This window comes from Lissotriton vulgaris, chromosome 10, assembly GCF_964263255.1.
Source record: "Lissotriton vulgaris chromosome 10, aLisVul1.2, whole genome shotgun sequence".
Lineage (NCBI taxonomy): Eukaryota > Metazoa > Chordata > Amphibia > Caudata > Salamandridae > Lissotriton > Lissotriton vulgaris.
Window position 1 is genome coordinate 1,138,916,452 of NC_141698.1, and position 19,382 is coordinate 1,138,935,833.

General features: G+C 51.2%; 1 protein-coding gene across 1 annotated transcript in view; it reads left to right on the plus strand.

Annotated features, from left to right (window-relative positions):
• Positions 1 to 19,382, plus strand: part of FAAH2 (fatty acid amide hydrolase 2) — a 153,714-nt gene that overhangs the window by 78,020 nt on the left and 56,312 nt on the right. The window contains exon 6 of the mRNA XM_086942244.1: positions 14,706 to 14,841. Coding sequence (XP_086798370.1) covers positions 14,706 to 14,841 — 136 coding nt within the window. The remainder of the gene's footprint in view (positions 1 to 14,705; positions 14,842 to 19,382) is intronic.

Sequence of the window (19,382 nt, forward strand, 5' to 3'; positions counted from 1 at the left end):
GGAAACGGTGGCGGAATTGCTGCCAGAGTGTCCGTTGGAGGTACGGGCCAAACTCGGCCAAGCCCTGGTGGAGGGCCGGGACGCAGCGAAATATTCGATCAGGTGCGGACAGGACACAACTGACTCGCTGGGCAGAGCGATGGCTACGACGGTGGCGATTCGACGCCACGCCTGGCTCAGATCCGCCAACTTCTCGGCTGATGTCCAGAATACCCTCATGGACATGCCGTTCGATGGCCGTCGCCTCTTTGGCGACAAGGCAGACCACGCGCTTGAGCGCTTTAAGGACTCCAGGGCTACGGCCAAGTCCTTGGGCCTCTCGGCCCCGCGCCAGCAAGTGGGTGCCTTTCGCTCCTTTCGTGGCCAAGGAAGGGGCGTCCCCACACGTGCCGCCAGCCACTCGCCGCAAACTGTCGTCCAGCGCGGCGGCGGCCGTGGAAACCGCTGTGGAGGCGGTCGGGGAGGCAAGCGGAGCCAGTCCACACCTGCCCCCGCAGCATCCGCCTCTAAACCCTCCTAGTCCGTGCTTTTCGGCCCATGTGACGCCAGTGGGGGGCAGGGTTCGCCATCACCACTCTCACTGGCGCACAGTCACTTCGGACAGGTGGGTGCTGCAGATCGTCCGAAGGGGCTACTCCCTCCCCTTCGAGACGACCCCTCAAGCCATGCCACCGCAACACCACCGCGTATCGGGGGATCATTTGCGGCTCCTGCAGGAGGAAGTTTCGGCCCTCTTGGCAAAGGGGGCCATCGAGCGCGTTCCTGGGCCAGAAGTAGGTCGTGGTTGCTACTCCCACTACTTCCTGGTACCCAAGAAGGGCAAAGGGGGCCTACGCCCTATCTTGGATCTGCGGAACGTCAACGGCTTCCTCCGGAAGGAGAAGTTCAAAATGCTGACCCTGGCTCAGGTCTTGGCTGCCCTAGACCCAGGAGACTGGATGGTAGCGTTGGACTTGCAGGACGCATATTTCCACATCCTCGTCCTGCTGGCCCACCGGCGTTACCTGCAGTTCACGGTAGGCCACGAGCACTTTCAGTTTACCGTGCTCCCCTTCGGCCTTACCAGCGCCCCACGGGTGTTCACGAAAGTGATGGCGGTAGTCGCAACTCACCTGCGCAGGTTAGGGGTGTCAGTCTTCCCCTACCTAGACGACTGGTTGTTGAAGGCGGGCTCGCCCCAGGCAGTCGTCAGCCACCTCCAGACAACGGCGGATCTCCTGCACTTGCTGGGATTTTCCATCAATGTGCCGAAGTCACACCTGTGTCCCTCTCAGAAGCTCCTTTTCATCGGAGCGGTTCTCGACTCGGCGCAGTTTCGGGTTTACCCCCCCGAACAGCGGGTCCGGGATATACAGGCTCTGATTCCGGTCTTTCGGCCGTTATCCCGGGTTTCGGTCAGGTTGACGCTGCGGCTTCTGGGGCTGATGGCCTCCTGCATCCTTCTGGTGCATCACGCACAGTGGCGGATGCGGGCTCTGCAGTGGGACCTGAAGTTTCAGTGGGCCCAGCACCGGGGCGGCCTGTCCGGCCATGTCCTGATCTCGGAGGGCACTGCGAGACAGCTGCAGTGGTGGCTCACGGACCGCGATTGGGTCAACGGCAGATCCCTCTCCCTTCCCCAACCGGAGCACGTAGTTGTGACGGACGCGTCCCTCCAGGGCTGGGGAGGCCACTTGGGAGAGGCAGAGATCAGAGGACTCTGGTCTTCGGCGGAGTCCCGGCTCCATATCAACCTGTTGGAGCTGCGGGCGATTCGTCTGGCACTGAAAGCATTCCTCCCGTCTGTCCGAGGGAGCGCTGTGCAAGTGTTCACCGACAACACTACCGCCATGTGGTACTGCAACAAACAGGGCGGAGTGGGGTCGTGGACCCTTTGACAGGAGGCTCTGCGTCTCTGGCAATGGCTGGCACATCAGGGCGTTACTCTGGTGGTTCAACACCTGGCCGGTTCTCTGAACGCCAGGGCGGACGAACTCAGCCGTCGGTGCTCGATGGATCACGAATGGCGTCTGAACTCGGACGTGGCGCAAGGCCTCTTTCAGCGATGGGGAGAGCCTTGGTTAGATCTATTCGCCACCGAAGAGAACGCGCAATGTCATCGGTTCTGCGCGTTGGAATTTCCAAGGCGGCACTCGCTCGGAGAAGCTTTTCGTCGCGAGTGGAGCTGCGGTCTGTTGTACGCCTTTCCGCCTATACCACTTCTGCCCAGAGTGCTGAAGAGGATCAAGCGCGACCGGGCACAAGTCATCCTTGTGGCTCCGGACTGGGCTCGAAGGTACTGGTATCCCGAGCTACTCAGCATGTTAGTCGATCCCCCGATTCGTCTGCCTCTTCAGGAGGACCTTCTGTCGCAGCAGCAGGGGACGGTCCTCCACCCGAACCTGTCCAGTCTCCACCTCCATGCTTGGAGATTGAGCGGCGACAGTTGAGGCCATTTGACTTGCCTCCTGAAGTTTGCAACATCATTCTGGCAGCCAGGCGTCCCTCCACAAAGACTGTATACGCCTGCAGGTGGAACAGATTTGTGGCATGGTGCACAGCAAAGGCTGTGGATCCCCTCAAGGCCCCTCTCTCCGAGGTTCTTCTCTTCCTTCTTTCTCTTGCCCAGCAGGGCTCTGCTCTGGGCACTCTCAAGGGCTATCTTTCGGCTCTTTCAGCCTTTCTGAGGCTGCCTGACCAACCTTCTTTGTTCAAGTCCCCTATTGTTAACAGATTCCTGAAAGGCATCACTCATACCTTTCCTCCTGTTCCTTTTGTGATGCCTCAGTGGGACTTGAACCCGGTTCTCACCTTTCTGATGTGCTCTCCCTTTGAGCCACTTCATAACTGTCCGCTCCGCCTTCTTTCTTTGAAGACTGCCTTCCTGATAGCCATCACCTCTGCCAGGAGAGTGAGTGAGCTCCAGGCCCTCTCTTGTAAGCCTCCCTTCCTGTCAGTCCATCCGGACAAGGTTGTTTTGAGGACTAGGCCCTCTTTCTTGCCAAAGGTGGTCACGGCCTTCCACATTGGGCAGTCCATCACATTGCCCACCTTCTTTCCGCCTCCGCACCCCTCGAGAGAGGAGGAGAGGCTCCACCGTCTGGACCCAAAACATGCGCTCTCGTTCTATCTGGATCGCACACGCCAGTTCCGGGTGGATGATCAACTCTTTGTTGGGTACGCGGGCGCTAAGAAAGGGAAAGCGGTGCACAAGAGGACCATCTCTCGATGGATTATCATGTGCATCCAGGCGTGTTACTCCTTGGCTAAGAAGGAACCACCTGTTGGGCTGCGGGCTCATTCCACTCGAGCCACGGCCACTACAACTGCCTTGGGCCGAGGTGTGCCCTTGCAGGACATTTGCCAGGCAGCTACGTGGGCCTCGTTGCACACGTTTGCTAGGCACTACTGCCTGGATAGTCAGGTCCGGAGAGACGGTTTCTTTGGCCGCTCGGTTCTCCAGGACTTTCTGGTGTAAATATTGGTTCGCAGACCCACCACCACGGGGATGGTATTGCTGGGGTATCTATTCTAAGGTAAGGAATCTATCACTAACGTGTCTCTTTCAGATGCACAAGTTACTACTTGTGTAACAATATATCTGTAAGAGACATTAGTTAGTGATAGATTCCTTACCGACCCACCCATCCTCCGCGTTCTGCGAACCGATATCTAGGGTTAAGGTCATCCCCTTTCAGGGCCCTAGTTTCTTGGCACCAGTGTCGGTTTTTTGTCATGGCTCTGCGCTTCTGGCGCGGCAAAGCTGTGGCTAAGAACTGACGTCAGCACGCGGAGGCGGCGTCTAAGTACTCCGACGACGTCATCACGGCGCCCACGACGCCGACGACGGACGCGGAGCCGCAGACGACGCCTGCCGACGCGCAAGGGTACTGCTACGCAAAAATTTCCGGATCCAGTCTGACGCCTGGGGATATTCTAAGGTAAGGAATCTATCACTAACTAATGTCTCTTACAGATATATCGTTACACAAGTAGTAACTTGTGCTTCTTACCCATCTTAGATTACTAGGGCAGTGCTGTGTGACTCGTTTGCACCGCTCTGCAGAGTATGTGAGACAGGATGTGTTGTTGTATGTAGTGCCAGCTCCAGATTACTGTGCATATCACCTTGAGACACAGCCACAAGATGTGACCGAAACCATGAGATGGATTTTCATTGTTGTGCCTCATATAATGTGACTGATTACTTTGAGTCGTTTAATAGTGTGCAATTCACGTACACCGGTGTGCCTAGAAATGATGACAAATCTAAGCTGCTGTGCTTTGAGACCAGTTGTTGGACTTGGCCCTTCTGGCAGGTTTACCCCTAAACCTTTTGCTTGTTATATGTGACTTAGTGTTAGTGATTTTTGGCTTCTGCGCACTTTACCACTGTGTCCAGGGTAAAGTGCGTGCGTGTGGTGAGGTTGGCCTGCCCTCCCATAGGAATACATGGGGAATGTATGTGTCCCTGGTAGTTCCTGATGCATGTGGAGTGCAGGGGCGAGTTTGGTATGTGTGTACTCGTGTGATTAAAAGCTGCGCGATGATGTGTGCGGCGTTAATGTACCTAGTGTGGAAGTGCCACTTCTAGAAGTTGATTCAGAAAAGGGGGTGGTGATGAACAGAGTGTCTGAATTAAGCAGACCACTCTTACCCAGTCCAAAGATCAGGGCTTGATCCATCACCGTTTTTTTTAGCTCACTGCACCACCCCAGCTCAGAACTTGGCTATATGCAAATTAGTCTGACCCTGGCCCAGTGCATCATGGGAACAGGGCAGACCAAACTACCAAGCCAATTCTTATACTGGGAAGGAAACAAGCTACCGGGGACCGGTTTCTGGCATTTCAGCCGTCTTCGGCCCGGCTTGCTTGAATCCTGATGGTGCAATGAGCTAGGGACTCACATCTGAGTATACCCTTCCACGCTTATGGTGGACAAAAATGATTCAGAAAAGGGGGTGGTGATGAACAGAGTGTCTGAATTAAGCAGACCACTCTTACCCAGTCCAAAGATCAGGGCTTGATCCATCACCGTTTTTTTTAGCTCACTGCACCATCCCAGCTCAGAACTTGGCTATATGCAAATTAGTCTGACCCTGGCCCAGTGCATCATGGGAACAGGGCAGACCAAACTACCAAGCCAATTCTTATACTGGGAAGGAAACAAGCTACCGGGGACCGGTTTCTGGCATTTCAGCCGTCTTCGGCCCGGCTTGCTTGAATCCTGATGGTGCAATGAGCTAGGGACTCACATCCGAGTATACCCTTCCACGCTTATGGTGGACAAAAATGATTCAGAAAAGGGGGTGGTGATGAACAGAGTGTCTGAATTAAGCAGACCACTCTTACCCAGTCCAAAGATCAGGGCTTGATCCATCACCGTTTTTTTAGCTCACTGCACCATCCCAGCTCAGAACTTGGCTATATGCAAATTAGTCTGACCCTGGCCCAGTGCATCATGGGAACAGGGCAGACCAAACTACCAAGCCAATTCTTATACTGGGAAGGAAACAAGCTACCGGGGACCGGTTTCTGGCATTTCAGCCGTCTTCGGCCCGGCTTGCTTGAATCCTGATGGTGCAATGAGCTAGGGACTCACATCCGAGTATACCCTTCCACGCTTATGGTGGACAAAAATGATTCAGAAAAGGGGGTGGTGATGAACAGAGTGTCTGAATTAAGCAGACCACTCTTACCCAGTCCAAAGATCAGGGCTTGATCCATCACCGTTTTTTTAGCTCACTGCACCACCCCAGCTCAGAACTTGGCTATATGCAAATTAGTCTGACCCTGGCCCAGTGCATCATGGGAACAGGGCAGACCAAACTACCAAGCCAATTCTTATACTGGGAAGGAAACAAGCTACCGGGGACCGGTTTCTGGCATTTCAGCCGTCTTCGGCCCGGCTTGCTTGAATCCTGATGGTGCAATGAGCTAGGGACTCACATCTGAGTATACCCTTCCACGCTTATGGTGGACAAAAATGATTCAGAAAAGGGGGTGGTGATGAACAGAGTGTCTGAATTAAGCAGACCACTCTTACCCAGTCCAAAGATCAGGGCTTGATCCATCACCGTTTTTTTAGCTCACTGCACCATCCCAGCTCAGAACTTGGCTATATGCAAATTAGTCTGACCCTGGCCCAGTGCATCATGGGAACAGGGCAGACCAAACTACCAAGCCAATTCTTATACTGGGAAGGAAACAAGCTACCGGGGACCGGTTTCTGGCATTTCAGCCGTCTTCGGCCCGGCTTGCTTGAATCCTGATGCTGCAATTAGCTAGGGACTCACATCCAAGTATACCCTTCCACGCTTATGGTGGACAAAAATGATTCAGAAAAGGGGGTGGTGATGAACAGAGTGTCTGAATTAGGCAGACCACTCTTACCCAGTCCAAAGATCAGGGCTTGATCTATCACCGTTTTTTTAGCTCACTGCACCATCCCAGCTCAGAACTTGGCTATATGCAAATTAGTCTGACCCTGGCCCAGTGCATCATGGGAACAGGGCAGACCAAACTACCAAGCCAATTCTTATACTGGGAAGGAAACAAGCTACCGGGGACCGGTTTCTGGCATTTCAGCCGTCTTCGGCCCGGCTTGCTTGAATCCTGATGGTGCAATGAGCTAGGGACTCACATCTGAGTATACCCTTCCACGCTTATGGTGGACAAAAATGATTCAGAAAAGGGGGTGGTGATGAACAGAGTGTCTGAATTAAGCAGACCACTCTTACCCAGTCCAAAGATCAGGGCTTGATCCATCACCGTTTTTTTAGCTCACTGCACCATCCCAGCTCAGAACTTGGCTATATGCAAATTAGTCTGACCCTGGCCCAGTGCATCATGGGAACAGGGCAGACCAAACTACCAAGCCAATTCTTATACTGGGAAGGAAACAAGCTACCGGGGACCGGTTTCTGGCATTTCAGCCGTCTTCGGCCCGGCTTGCTTGAATCCTGATGGTGCAATGAGCTAGGGACTCACATCCGAGTATACCCTTCCACGCTTATGGTGGACAAAAATGATTCAGAAAAGGGGGTGGTGATGAACAGAGTGTCTGAATTAAGCAGACCACTCTTACCCAATCCAAAGATCAGGGCTTGATCCATCACCGTTTTTTTTAGCTCACTGCACCATCCCAGCTCAGAACTTGGCTATATGCAAATTAGTCTGACCCTGGCCCAGTGCATCATGGGAACAGGGCAGACCAAACTACCAAGCCAATTCTTATACTGGGAATGAAACAAGCTACCGGGGACCGGTTTCTGGCATTTCAGCCGTCTTCGGCCCGGCTTGCTTGAATCCTGATGGTGCAATGAGCTAGGGACTCACATCTGAGTATACCCTTCCACGCTTATGGTGGACAAAAATGATTCAGAAAAGGGGGTGGTGATGAACAGAGTGTCTGAATTAAGCAGACCACTCTTACCCAGTCCAAAGATCAGGGCTTGATCCATCACCGTTTTTTTAGCTCACTGCACCACCCCAGCTCAGAACTTGGCTATATGCAAATTAGTCTGACCCTGGCCCAGTGCATCATGGGAACAGGGCAGACCAAACTACCAAGCCAATTCTTATACTGGGAAGGAAACAAGCTACCGGGGACCGGTTTCTGGCATTTCAGCCGTCTTCGGCCCGGCTTGCTTGAATCCTGATGGTGCAATGAGCTAGGGACTTACATCCGAGTATACCCTTCCACGCTTATGGTGGACAAAAATGATTCAGAAAAGGGGGTGGTGATGAACAGAGTGTCTGAATTAAGCAGACCACTCTTACCCAGTCCAAAGATCGGGGCTTGATCCATCACCGTTTTTTTAGCTTACTGCCCCATCCCAGCTCAGAACTTGGCTATATGCAAATTAGTCTGACCCTGGCCCAGTGCATCATGGGAACAGGGCAGACCAAACTACCAAGCCAATTCTTATACTGGGAAGGAAACAAGCTACCGGGGACCGTTTTCTGGCATTTCAGCCGTCTTCGGCCCGGCTTGCTTGAATCCTGATGGTGCAATGAGCTAGGGACTCACATCTGAGTATACCCTTCCACGCTTATGGTGGACAAAAATGATTCAGAAAAGGGGGTGGTGATGAACAGAGTGTCTGAATTAAGCAGACCACTCTTACCCAGTCCAAAGATCAGGGCTTGATCCATCACCGTTTTTTTAGCTCACTGCACCATCCCAGCTCAGAACTTGGCTATATGCAAATTAGTCTGACCCTGGCCCAGTGCATCATGGGAACAGGGCAGACCAAACTACCAAGCCAATTCTTATACTGGGAAGGAAACAAGCTACCGGGGACCGGTTTCTGGCATTTCAGCCGTCTTCGGCCCGGCTTGCTTGAATCCTGATGCTGCAATGAGCTAGGGACTCACATCCGAGTATACCCTTCCACGCTTATGGTGGACAAAAATGATTCAGAAAAGGGGGTGGTGATGAACAGAGTGTCTGAATTAAGCAGACCACTCTTACCCAGTCCAAAGATCAGGGCTTGATCCATCACCGTTTTTTTAGCTCACTGCACCATCCCAGCTCAGAACTTGGCTATATGCAAATTAGTCTGACCCTGGCCCAGTGCATCATGGGAACAGGGCAGACCAAACTACCAAGCCAATTCTTATACTGGGAAGGAAACAAGCTACCGGGGACCGGTTTCTGGCATTTCAGCCGTCTTCGGCCCGGCTTGCTTGAATCCTGATGGTGCAATGAGCTAGGGACTCACATCTGAGTATACCCTTCCACGCTTATGGTGGACAAAAATGATTCAGAAAAGGGGGTGGTGATGAACAGAGTGTCTGAATTAAGCAGACCACTCTTACCCAGTCCAAAGATCAGGGCTTGATCCATCACCGTTTTTTTAGCTCACTGCACCATCCCAGCTCAGAACTTGGCTATATGCAAATTAGTCTTACCCTGGCCCAGTGCATCATGGGAACAGGGCAGACCACCCCCTTTTCTGAATCATTTTGTCCACCATACGCGTGGAAGGGTATACTCAGACATGAGTTCCTTGCTCACTGCACCATCAGGATTCAAGCAAGCCGGGCCGAAGACGGCTGAAATGCCAGAAACCGGTCCCCGGAAGCTTGTTTCCTTCCCCGTATAAGAATTGGCTTGGTAGTTTGGTCTGCCCTGTTCCCATGATGCACTGGGCCAGGGACAGACTAATTTGCATGTAGCCAGGTTCTGAGCTGGGATGGTGCAGTGAGCTAAAAAACTGTGATGGATCAAGCCCTGATCTTTGGACTGGGTAAGAGTGGTCTGCTTAATTCAGACACTCTGTTCATCACCACCCCCTTTTCTGAATCATTTTGTCCACCATAAGCGTGGAAGGGTATACTCAGACATGAGTCCCTTGCTCACTGCACCATCAGGATTCAAGCAAGCCGGGCCGAAGACGGCTGAAATGCCAGAAACCGGTCCCTGGAAGCTTGTTTCCTTCCCAGTATAAGAATTGGCTTGGTAGTTTGGTCTGCCCTGTTCCCATGATGCACTGGGCCAGGGACAGACTAATTTGCATGTAGCCAGGTTCTGAGCTGGGATGGTGCAGTGAGCTAAAAAACGGTGATGGATCAAGCCCTGATCTTTGGACTGGGTAAGAGTGGTCTGCTTAATTCAGACGCTCTGTTCATCACCACCCCCTTTTCTGAATCATTTTGTCCACAATAAGCGTGGAAGGGTATACTCAGACATGAGTCCCTTGCTCACTGCACCATCAGGATTCAAGCAAGCCGGGCCGAAGACGGCTGAAATGCCAGAAGCCGGTCCCCGGAAGCTTGTTTCCTTCCCAGTATAAGAATTGGCTTGGTAGTTTGGTCTGCCCTGTTCCCATGATGCACTGGGCCAGGGACAGACTACTTTGCATGTAGCCAGGTTCTGAGCTGGGATGGTGCAGTGAGCTAAAAAACGGTGATGGATCAAGCCCTGATCTTTGGACTGGGTAAGAGTGGTCTGCTTAATTCAGACACTCTGTTCATCACCACCCCCTTTTCTGAATCACTTCTAGAAGTTGGCATGTCTGTGTAATTTAGGTGAAATGACTAGCTGGCTTGTGATTGGCTGGAGCTGCCTGGTGTGCCAGGCTCCAGGAGTCAGAATGGGTCTGCCCCAGTGGTGAATGGGAGATCTGCATGTTGATGGCCGGGGAGGAGTGCACCTGGGACCTGAATAGGGCTGGGCTTTCCCCACACAATGCTGGCTCCGCCCCCTGTGGTGCGACTGATGACCCGAGCCTGACTAGTGAATGGTAAGGGTGGCTGAGCACAACAAAGTGCTCCAAAACCAGTTGCATCTGGTTTTCCCTTCACCCTGCAGCCTCAGACAAAGGATTTCTGGGGAAAAAAAGAGGCTGTGCCCTCTTGTAAAAGGTTCTGTTCCTGATCCTAATTTGGAGGGGGGCCTGCTGCTGCTGGCGCCAGGAGGACCGCCACTGGGGACTACCTTCCTGCCTCGAGGGCCCTGTGAGCTGGCCCCTGGGCCCAGCCTTGCTCCCCTGCCTTCCTAGAAAGACTTTTGCTGGACTTTGGGGACATTAGCGTCTGGGAGCGCCTTGCTTTTATTTCTTGATCCCCTGCAGCGCCTGGAAGTGCTAGATTCGTCCCCCTAGCGCTTGGGAGCGCTTTCTTATTACTTTAGCAGGAGCTCACCCTGCATTTGGCCTGCATTTTTATTATAACCTAAGCAGGTGCCCACCTTGCCGGTTTTCCGCTTTTTAAATACTTAAATTTCCGAGGGCGCCTACCCCTCGCTTTGCCCCGTATTTGTGCCTCGAACGAAATCACCGCCCGCCGGCCCGGGACACCCCTGTGACGCCATTCCCCGGGCCGCGCTGCGATTGGTTGCCGGCCCGAGGCTAGACCCGGAAGCAGAGGGAAGAAAGCGAAAGCCGACGGGAGGCCACCCCGCGCCCCGGTGACGGACAGGAAGAGGTGGCACTTGCACCCAGGGCCCCCGAGATCGAGGGAGAGCCCTGGGGTGCCCAGGGAAGGTGCGTGTTTTCTCGCGGAGCACTCGGCGTGTAAGGAGCCCCGCAGCCACCTGGAGACCGACCAGAGGGGGAGAAGCGTCCTTCCTCCCTGGCGAGGCTCTCCCGAGTGAGAGAGCGTCGCCCGCCGCCCGCCTCCAGAGAGAGGCCGCCGCCCCAGGGGCAGACCGGTGAGTGTGGGGGGCGTTTATTGTTTCCAGAGCCTACGAGGCTCTTCCGACGTTGTGGGGCACTTGTTCTCGAGCCTGGGAGGCTCAGGGGGGCATTTTGTGGTTCAGAGTCCCCCAAGCCGGACTCCAACGACCTGGGCATTCTTTCTTTCAAGCCCGAGAGGCTCAGAGGGCATTTGTAATTTGGAGCCCCGAGGCTCCCAGGGGCCATTGTCTTCTTTAGTACCCAGAGCGGGACTCCAACGAGCTTGGGGGCATTTTGGAGTATAGAGCGGCCCCGGTTGGCAGCGGGCCACTCCCCCCAGTAAGGTGGCATTTGTTCATAGAGCCACAAAGCTCCTGAGGCCAGAGGAGTTCTACAGCTGCCCAGCACTTAGTGGGCAGCTGCAACGTTTAGGCCTGAGGTAAATCTTCTTTGGCTGCCTGCGCAGCCTGCCCTGACTTTCTGGACACAAGGCGTTTCAGCCCCTGACAGGCCAATTGGCCTGGGGACAGTTCTGTTGTTGTACCCTTGTATGGGGTACATGTTTTTGGCCCTATGTGATCTTTTGCCCAATTGTGAGGACCTGCCTAATGTCATTTCTGCATCATGTGTAATGTCTTTGTGCCTATACCTCTGAATGTATGTGATGCTTAGGAGGTTGTCTTTCCTAGTATAGTTATGCTAGTGAGCTCATGATTCCCTGCGTGACATTTACCTAAGGTGGTTAGGGTTGCGTAGGTAGTACTTGCCTCTTACCAGTGGTTACTGGTTGTGTGCTCTATTTTCGTGCTACAGTTATTATATGTTCTATGTGCCTAGTGCTTATTCCTGACAGTGGTCCATGTGGCCCTGTCCCATGTATATAATCCCCTGTAAATTCTGCCAGTGCCTATGGCACATTGTAATGTGTGTGTTTATTATCTAATGTGTTTGAAATAATACAAAGGCTATTTTTATATATAACCTTGTGTGGAGTTTCCTTTGTGGTGGGCCCTGGGTGTTGTGGCTGGGAGCGCGCGCAAACGCTTTACACATCGTCTCCGGGATAAGCCTGACTGCTCGTGCCAAGCTACCAAGGGGGTGAGCAGGGGTTATCTTGGTGGGTGACTTCCTTGCCCTGACTAGAGTGGTGGTTTCTACCTGGCTTTGGCGCAAGCCTTAGCCAACCAGAAATTCCCATTTCTAACACCATTCCACATGGCTTTGCATTGTATCATGGAGCCGATCTAAGTTAACGTACATAGTGCCATGAGGCGATCTAAGTTAATGTGCATAGTGCCATGAGGCGATCTAAGTTAACGTGCATAGTGCCATGAGGCGATCTAAGTTAACGTGCATAGTGCCATGAGGCGAGGTAAGTTAATGTGCCTAGTGCCATATGGCGATCTGCATAGTGCCATGGGGCCGATCTAAGTTAAGATGCAGAGTGCCATGGGGCGATCTAAGTTAACATGCAGAGTGCCATGAGGCGATCTAAGTTAACGTACATAGTGCCATGAGCTATCTAAGTTAACGTGCATAGGGCCATGAGGCGATCTAAGTTAACGTACATAGTGCCATGAGGCGATCTATGTTAACGTACATAGTGCCATGAGCTATCTAAGTTAACGTGCTTAGTGCCATGTTGCGATCTAAGTTAACGTGCATAGTGCCATGAGGCGATCTAAGTTAATGTGCATAGTGCCATGGGGCGATCTGCATAGTGCCATGGGGCCGATCTAAGTAAACATGCAGAGTGCCATGGGGCGATCTAAGTTAACATGCAGTGTGCCATGGGGCGATCTAAGTTGACATGCAGAGTTCCATGGGGCGATCTAAGTTAACATGTAGAGTGCCATAGGGCGATCTAAGTGAACATGCAGAGTTCCATGTGGCGATCTAAGTTAACATGCAGAGTTCCATGGGGCGATCTAAGTTAACATGCAGAGTTCCATAGAGCTGATCTAAGTTAAGGTGCATTGTGCCATGGGCCGATTTAAGTTAACGGGCAGAGTGCCATAGGGCGATCTAAGTAAACATTCAGAGTTCCATGGGGCGATCTAAGTTATCATGTAGAGTGCCATGGGGCGATCTAAGTTAACATGCAGAGCGCCATGGGGCTGATCTAAGTTATAGTGCATAGTTCCATGGGGCGATCTAAGTTAACATGCAGAGTTCCATGGGGCGATCTAAGTTAACATTCAGAGTTCCATGGGGCGATCTAAGTTAACATGTAGAGTGCCATGGGGCGATCTAAGTTTACATGCAGAGTGCCATGGGACGATCTAAGTTAACAAGCAGAGTTCCATGGGGCGATCTAAGTTAACATGCAGAGTTCCAAAGGGCGATCTAAGTTAACATTCAGAGTTCCATAGAGCTGATCTAAGTTAACGTGCATAGTTCCATGGGGCGATCTAAGTTAACGTGCAGAGTACCATGGGGCGATCTAAGTAAACATTCATAGTTCCATGGGGCGATCTAATTTAACATGTAGAGTGCCATGGGGCTGATCTAAGTTAACATGCAGAGTTCCATAGAGCTGATCTAAGTTAACGTGCAGAGTTCCATGGGGCGATCTAAGTTGACATTCAGAGTTCCATGGGGCGATCTAAGTTAACATGTAGAGTGCCATGGGGCTGATCTAAGTTAACGTGCAGAGTGCCATGGGGCGATCTAAGTAAACATTCAGAGTTCCATGGGGCGATCTAAGTTAACATGTAGAGTGCCATGGGGCGATCTAAGTTAACATGCAGAGTTCCATGGGGTGATCTAAGTTAACATTCAGAGTTCCATAGAGCTGATCTAAGTTAACGTGCAGAGTGCCATGGGGCTGATCTAAGTTAACGTGCAGAGTGCCATGGGGCGATCTAAGTTAACATTCAGAGTTCCATGAGGCGATCTAAGTTAACATGCAGAGTGCCATGGGGCGATCTAAGTTAACATGCAGAGTTCCATAGAGCTGATCTAAGTTAACATGCAGAGTGCCATGGGGCGATCTAAGTAAACATGCAGAGTGCCATGGGGCGATCTAAGTAAACATGCAAAGTTCCATGGGGCGATCTAAGTTAACATGCAGAGTGCCATGGGGCGATCTAAGTTAACATGCAGAGTACCATAGGGCTGATCTAAGCTAAGGTGCATAGTTCCATGGTGCGATCTAAGTTAACATGCAGAGTTCCATGGGGTGATCTAACTTAACATACATAGTTCCATAGGGCGATCTAAGTTAACATGCAGAGTTCCATGGGGCGATCTAAGTTAACATGCAGAGTTCCATGGGGCGATCTAAGTTAACATGCAGAGTGCCATGGGGCGATCTAAGTTAACATGCAGAGTTCCATTGGGCGATCTAAGTTGACATGCAGAGTTCCATGTGGCGATCTAAGTTAACATTCATAGTACCATGGGGCCGATTTAAGTTAACGTGCATGGTGGCATGGGCCTGGTCTTCATTGCTGTTCTTCGTGCCAAGAGGTAGATGAAAGTTACTGTACTAAATGTCATGACACTAATTTGCATCCTCCGTTCTCCATGCGATGTCATATGGCTTGCCCTCCATTGTTTCATGCAGTTTGTTTTCATAAATGTGGGACTTTTCTTTGCAGGGCTGGTTCCAAACGAGGGTCAGTTCCCCATTGCAGTTGGCCCTAGTATTGAGTTCATGTGCACAGGACCCATGTGCCGCTACGCCGAAGACCTGGACCCGTTGCTGCGGGTCATGGCTGGCACTGAGATCAACAAGTGAGTGACTTGGACAGCGATGTGCCAGGTGTGCTGTCTTTGCAATTCTTCCTCTTTGTTGGGACAGCAGAGCTGTATTCAGAGCAGTGCCTTTTCTAATACGCTGAAGGCCCTTAGCTCTAGTTCAGTGTCTGTAATGTGGCACCTCTTGGAGTCATGTACCTAGGCGCTGGACTCTGCTGCTGTGCTCAGAGTTCAGTCTGTACAACTGCTTTGAGTTTGTTGCAAAGTTTGTGTCAGTATAAGTTCCATGTTAAAAGCAGTGTTAGAATAAGTAACTTCCTTTAATTTGCTTCCTCTGATAGAAGGTGGCATAGAGTTTAGCCCAATGTCTAGTGTCTCACTAGTGTTTGGGCTCTAAGCTTTGCAGAATTTCCTTGCCCATCTGATTTTTTAGGTTTTGCCTATTATCATTTGCTTGCGAATGTAATAGGCGAAAATTCAAGTGCTCAATCGACTCGTCAAACCACTGCGGTTTTTCCACAGTGCATGTGAGTCACGTGACCACAAAAGCGGGTCATGTGACCACACAAGCACGCGCATCTCCCTAATCCGCCTGCCACACTTCTCCTCCCCTCGCTCGCATTCCCGCCCCCCCACCAGGCTCTCCCGCCCCCATCCGGCTTCTATTTTGCTCAACATACAAGTGTGACTTTATTACTCACTTCTGCTTTTTAAACCCGACACGTTCGTGCTCAGGCTTTAACTTTCACCACTGAATGAACCCATTTGTGCTCAGATTTCGTAATGAATCCAGCCAAACTTTTTCTTATCGTGAAATTTCCTAACTAGGCGCTCCGCGTTAGGCGTGCATGCATCATCAGCTACTCATCCCATCTTTCTAGCTACACACCACAACAGCCCCCACACCATCATTAATTCAATGTAAATTGAGGCCTAATCCGGGAGCGCTAGGATCCAGCGGAAGCATCCGGACAAAGGCTGGTTCCTGGCTCTCGCGCAGCTTCCTGCATCTGCTGCCTCCCACCACTGGGTCTGTCAACTCTTCCTTCTGCGCCCCCCTCTGCGAAGCATGCTATGCTGTGCACCTTTTCTCCTTTCTCTTGCTTCACGTCCTGCGACCTCGCTCTCTCCACTGCAGTCCCCATTCCTCTGGCATACGTCTTTCTTTCTATCCTTAAATTCTTACCAAATTTCTCTATTCTCTCTCATCTTTTTTTTCATATTCTCTATTTCACCCCCACTTCCGCTATTTCCCACACATCCATCTTTCTTTCTATTTCTTACTCTGTTACTCCTCAGAAATTACACGACCTCTTCCGCTATTACGCCTCCCAACTCTTTCATGCGACGTCTGTTCTCTCTTAGAACCTCTTCCTCCCTGGTTATCTGATTACTCTCCCGTTTTCGGCCTCATCTCCTTCGCCTTCTCGTCTTTATTCTTAGCTGCTACTGCCATCAGCGTTCTCTGTTCTTTCCCCCTCCCCAGCTCCCTCCCTCTTCCGCTTTTCTTTTATTCTTTACTGATCAAACCCCACGCAAACGTTGTCGTTCCGCCAGTCTCATTTTTGCTTTCGTTTTGCCCTTCTGTTCCTCTACCTTCCGACAAAATTCGAGTACTGGATCTGTAGGAAGGAATGTCAATTCTAATTATGATACGCCGTAGTTTTTTTTATGTAAGTGTGTCTGCATGTTTTGTGTGTGTGTGTGTGTGACTGTGTGTGTTTGTGTGTGCCCCTCTGAGCATGTGTGTTTGTGTTTCACTGGGTCTCTGTGCGCATATGCCTGCCTGTGTTAGACGAGCAGAAGAGCACACACACTGACAGCTGTCCCTGCAGACATTGGCAGATTTTCAGTGCATCCAACCCTGTCTGCGATCACGCAAACATGCACATGGTGCAAATCCCTGCGGGTGGATCTGTGTCATCCCTTCTCCCCCTCCGCCCCCTCGTCTCTTCCACGGTACAATGCAGCATACAAAAGAGTGCCGTGCAACACAGGGAAATACAACAGAGCAGTAAATACAACCCAGCACAGTGGAGTGGAGCACAGCACAGCACAGCACAAGGGAATATAACACAGTGGAGCGCAGCACAGCACAGCACAAGCTAATATAACACAGTGGAGTGCAGCACAGCACAAGGGACTATAACACCGTGGAGTGCAGCACAGCACAGCACAAGGGAATATAACACAGTGGAGTGCAGCACAGCACAAGGGAATATAACTCAGTGGAGGACAGCACAGCATAAGGGAATATAACACAGTGGAGTGCAGCACAGCACAAGGGAATATAACACAGTGGAGTGCAGCACAGCACAAGGGAATATAACACAGTGGAGGGCAGCACAGCACAAGGGAATATAACACAGTGGAGGGCAGCACAGCACAAGGGAATATAACACAGTTACAGTGGAGTGCAGCACAGCACAAGGGAATATAACACAGTGGAGCGCAGCACAGCACAGCACAGCACAAGCTAATATAACACAGTGGAGTGCAGCACAGCACAAGGGACTATAACACAGTGGAGGGCAGCACAGCACAGCACAAGGGAATATAACACAGTGGAGTGCAGCACAGCACAAGGGAATATAACTCAGTGGAGGACAGCACAGCATAAGGGAATATAACACAGTGGAGTGCAGCACAGCACAAGGGAATATAACACAGTGGAGTGCAGCACAGCACAAGGGAATACAACACAGTGGAGTGCAGCACAGCACAAGGGAATATAACACAGTGGAGGGCAGCACGGCACAAGGGAATATAACACAGTGGAGGGCAGCACAGCACAGCACAAGGGAATATAACACAGTGGAGTGCAGCACAGCACAAGGGAATATAACACAGTGGAGGGCAGCACAGCACAAGGGAATATAACACAGTGGAGTGCAGCACAGCACAAGGGAATATAACACAGTGGAGTGCAGCACAGCACAAGGGAATATAACACAGTGGAGGGCAGCACAGCACAAGGGAATATAACACAGTGGAGTGCAGCACAGCACAAGGGAATATAACACAGTGGAGGGCAGCACAGCACAGCACAAGGGAATATAACACAGTGGATTGCAGCACAGCACAAGGGAATATAACACAGTGGAGGGCAGCACAGCACAGCACAAGGGAATATAACACAGTGGATTGCAGCACAGCACAAGGGAATATAACACAGTGGAGGGCAGCACAGCACAAGGGAATATAACACAGTGGAGTGCAGCACAGCACAAGGGAATATAACACAGTGGAGGGCAGCACAGCAAAAGGGAATATAACAGTGGAGTGCAGCACAGCACAAGGGAATATAACACAGTGGAGGGCAGCACAGCACAAGGGAATATAACACAGTGGAGTGCAGCACAGCACAAGGGAATATAACACAGTGGAGGGCAGCACAGCACAAGGGAATATAACACAGTGGAGTGCAGCACAGCACAAGGGAATATAACACAGTGGAGGGCAGCACAGCAAAAGGGAATATAACAGTGGAGTGCAGCACAGCACAAGGGAATATAACACAGTGGAGGGCAGCACAGCACAAGGGAATATAACACAGTGGAGGGCAGCACAGCACAAGGGAATATAACACAGTGGAGTGCAGCACAGCACAAGGGAATATAACACAGTGGAGTGCAGCACAGCACAAGGGAATATAACACAGTGGAGGGCAGCACAGCACAAGGGAATATAACACAGTGGAGTGCAGCACAGCACAAGGGAATATAACACAGTGGAGGGCAGCACAGCACAGCACAAGGGAATATAACACAGTGGAGTGCAGCACAGCACAAGGGAATATAACACAGTGGAGGCCAGCACAGCACAAGGGAATATAACACAGTGGAGTGCAGCACAGCACAAGGGAATATAACACAGTGGAGGGCAGCACAGCACAATGGAATATAACACAGTGGAGGGCAGCACAGCACAGCATAAGGGAATATAACACAGTGGAGGGCAGCACAGCACAAGGGAATATAACACAGTGGAGTGCAACACAGCACAGCACAAGGGAATATAACACAGTGGAGGGCAGCACAGCACAAGGGAATATAACACAGTGGAGTGCAGCACAGCACAAGGGAATATAACACAGTGGAGGGCAGCACAGCACAAGGGAATATAACACAGTGGAGGGCAGCACAGCACAAGGGAATATAACACAGTGGAGGGCAGCACAGCACAAGGGAATATAACACAGTGCCCTACCGTATGAAATAGTAATACTTTATAGCGATATTAATTAAAATCATTGCACATTTTTAATTAATAAAATCATAAACCATCTCAGCATTTTTTTAAAGTAGAGACAAACAGTGGGTTGAAAATGATAAGTTTTCAAATGTATTATTTAAAAGCACTTTGGTTGGGGAAGTTAATGAAATATTCTAATTCCTCAGTGTCTACCGAAGAACCCTGGAGCATTGTTCGCCCTGTAGAAACAGGAGTATTAGCAAGGCCGGACTGGGAACCCAAAGCAGCCCTGGCAATTTTGACAGACCAGCCTCCGGGGGATGGGAGGCTGTGCAAGTGTGAAGCACTTTTGTTACTGGGGGCCGATATTGCAGTACTGCTGT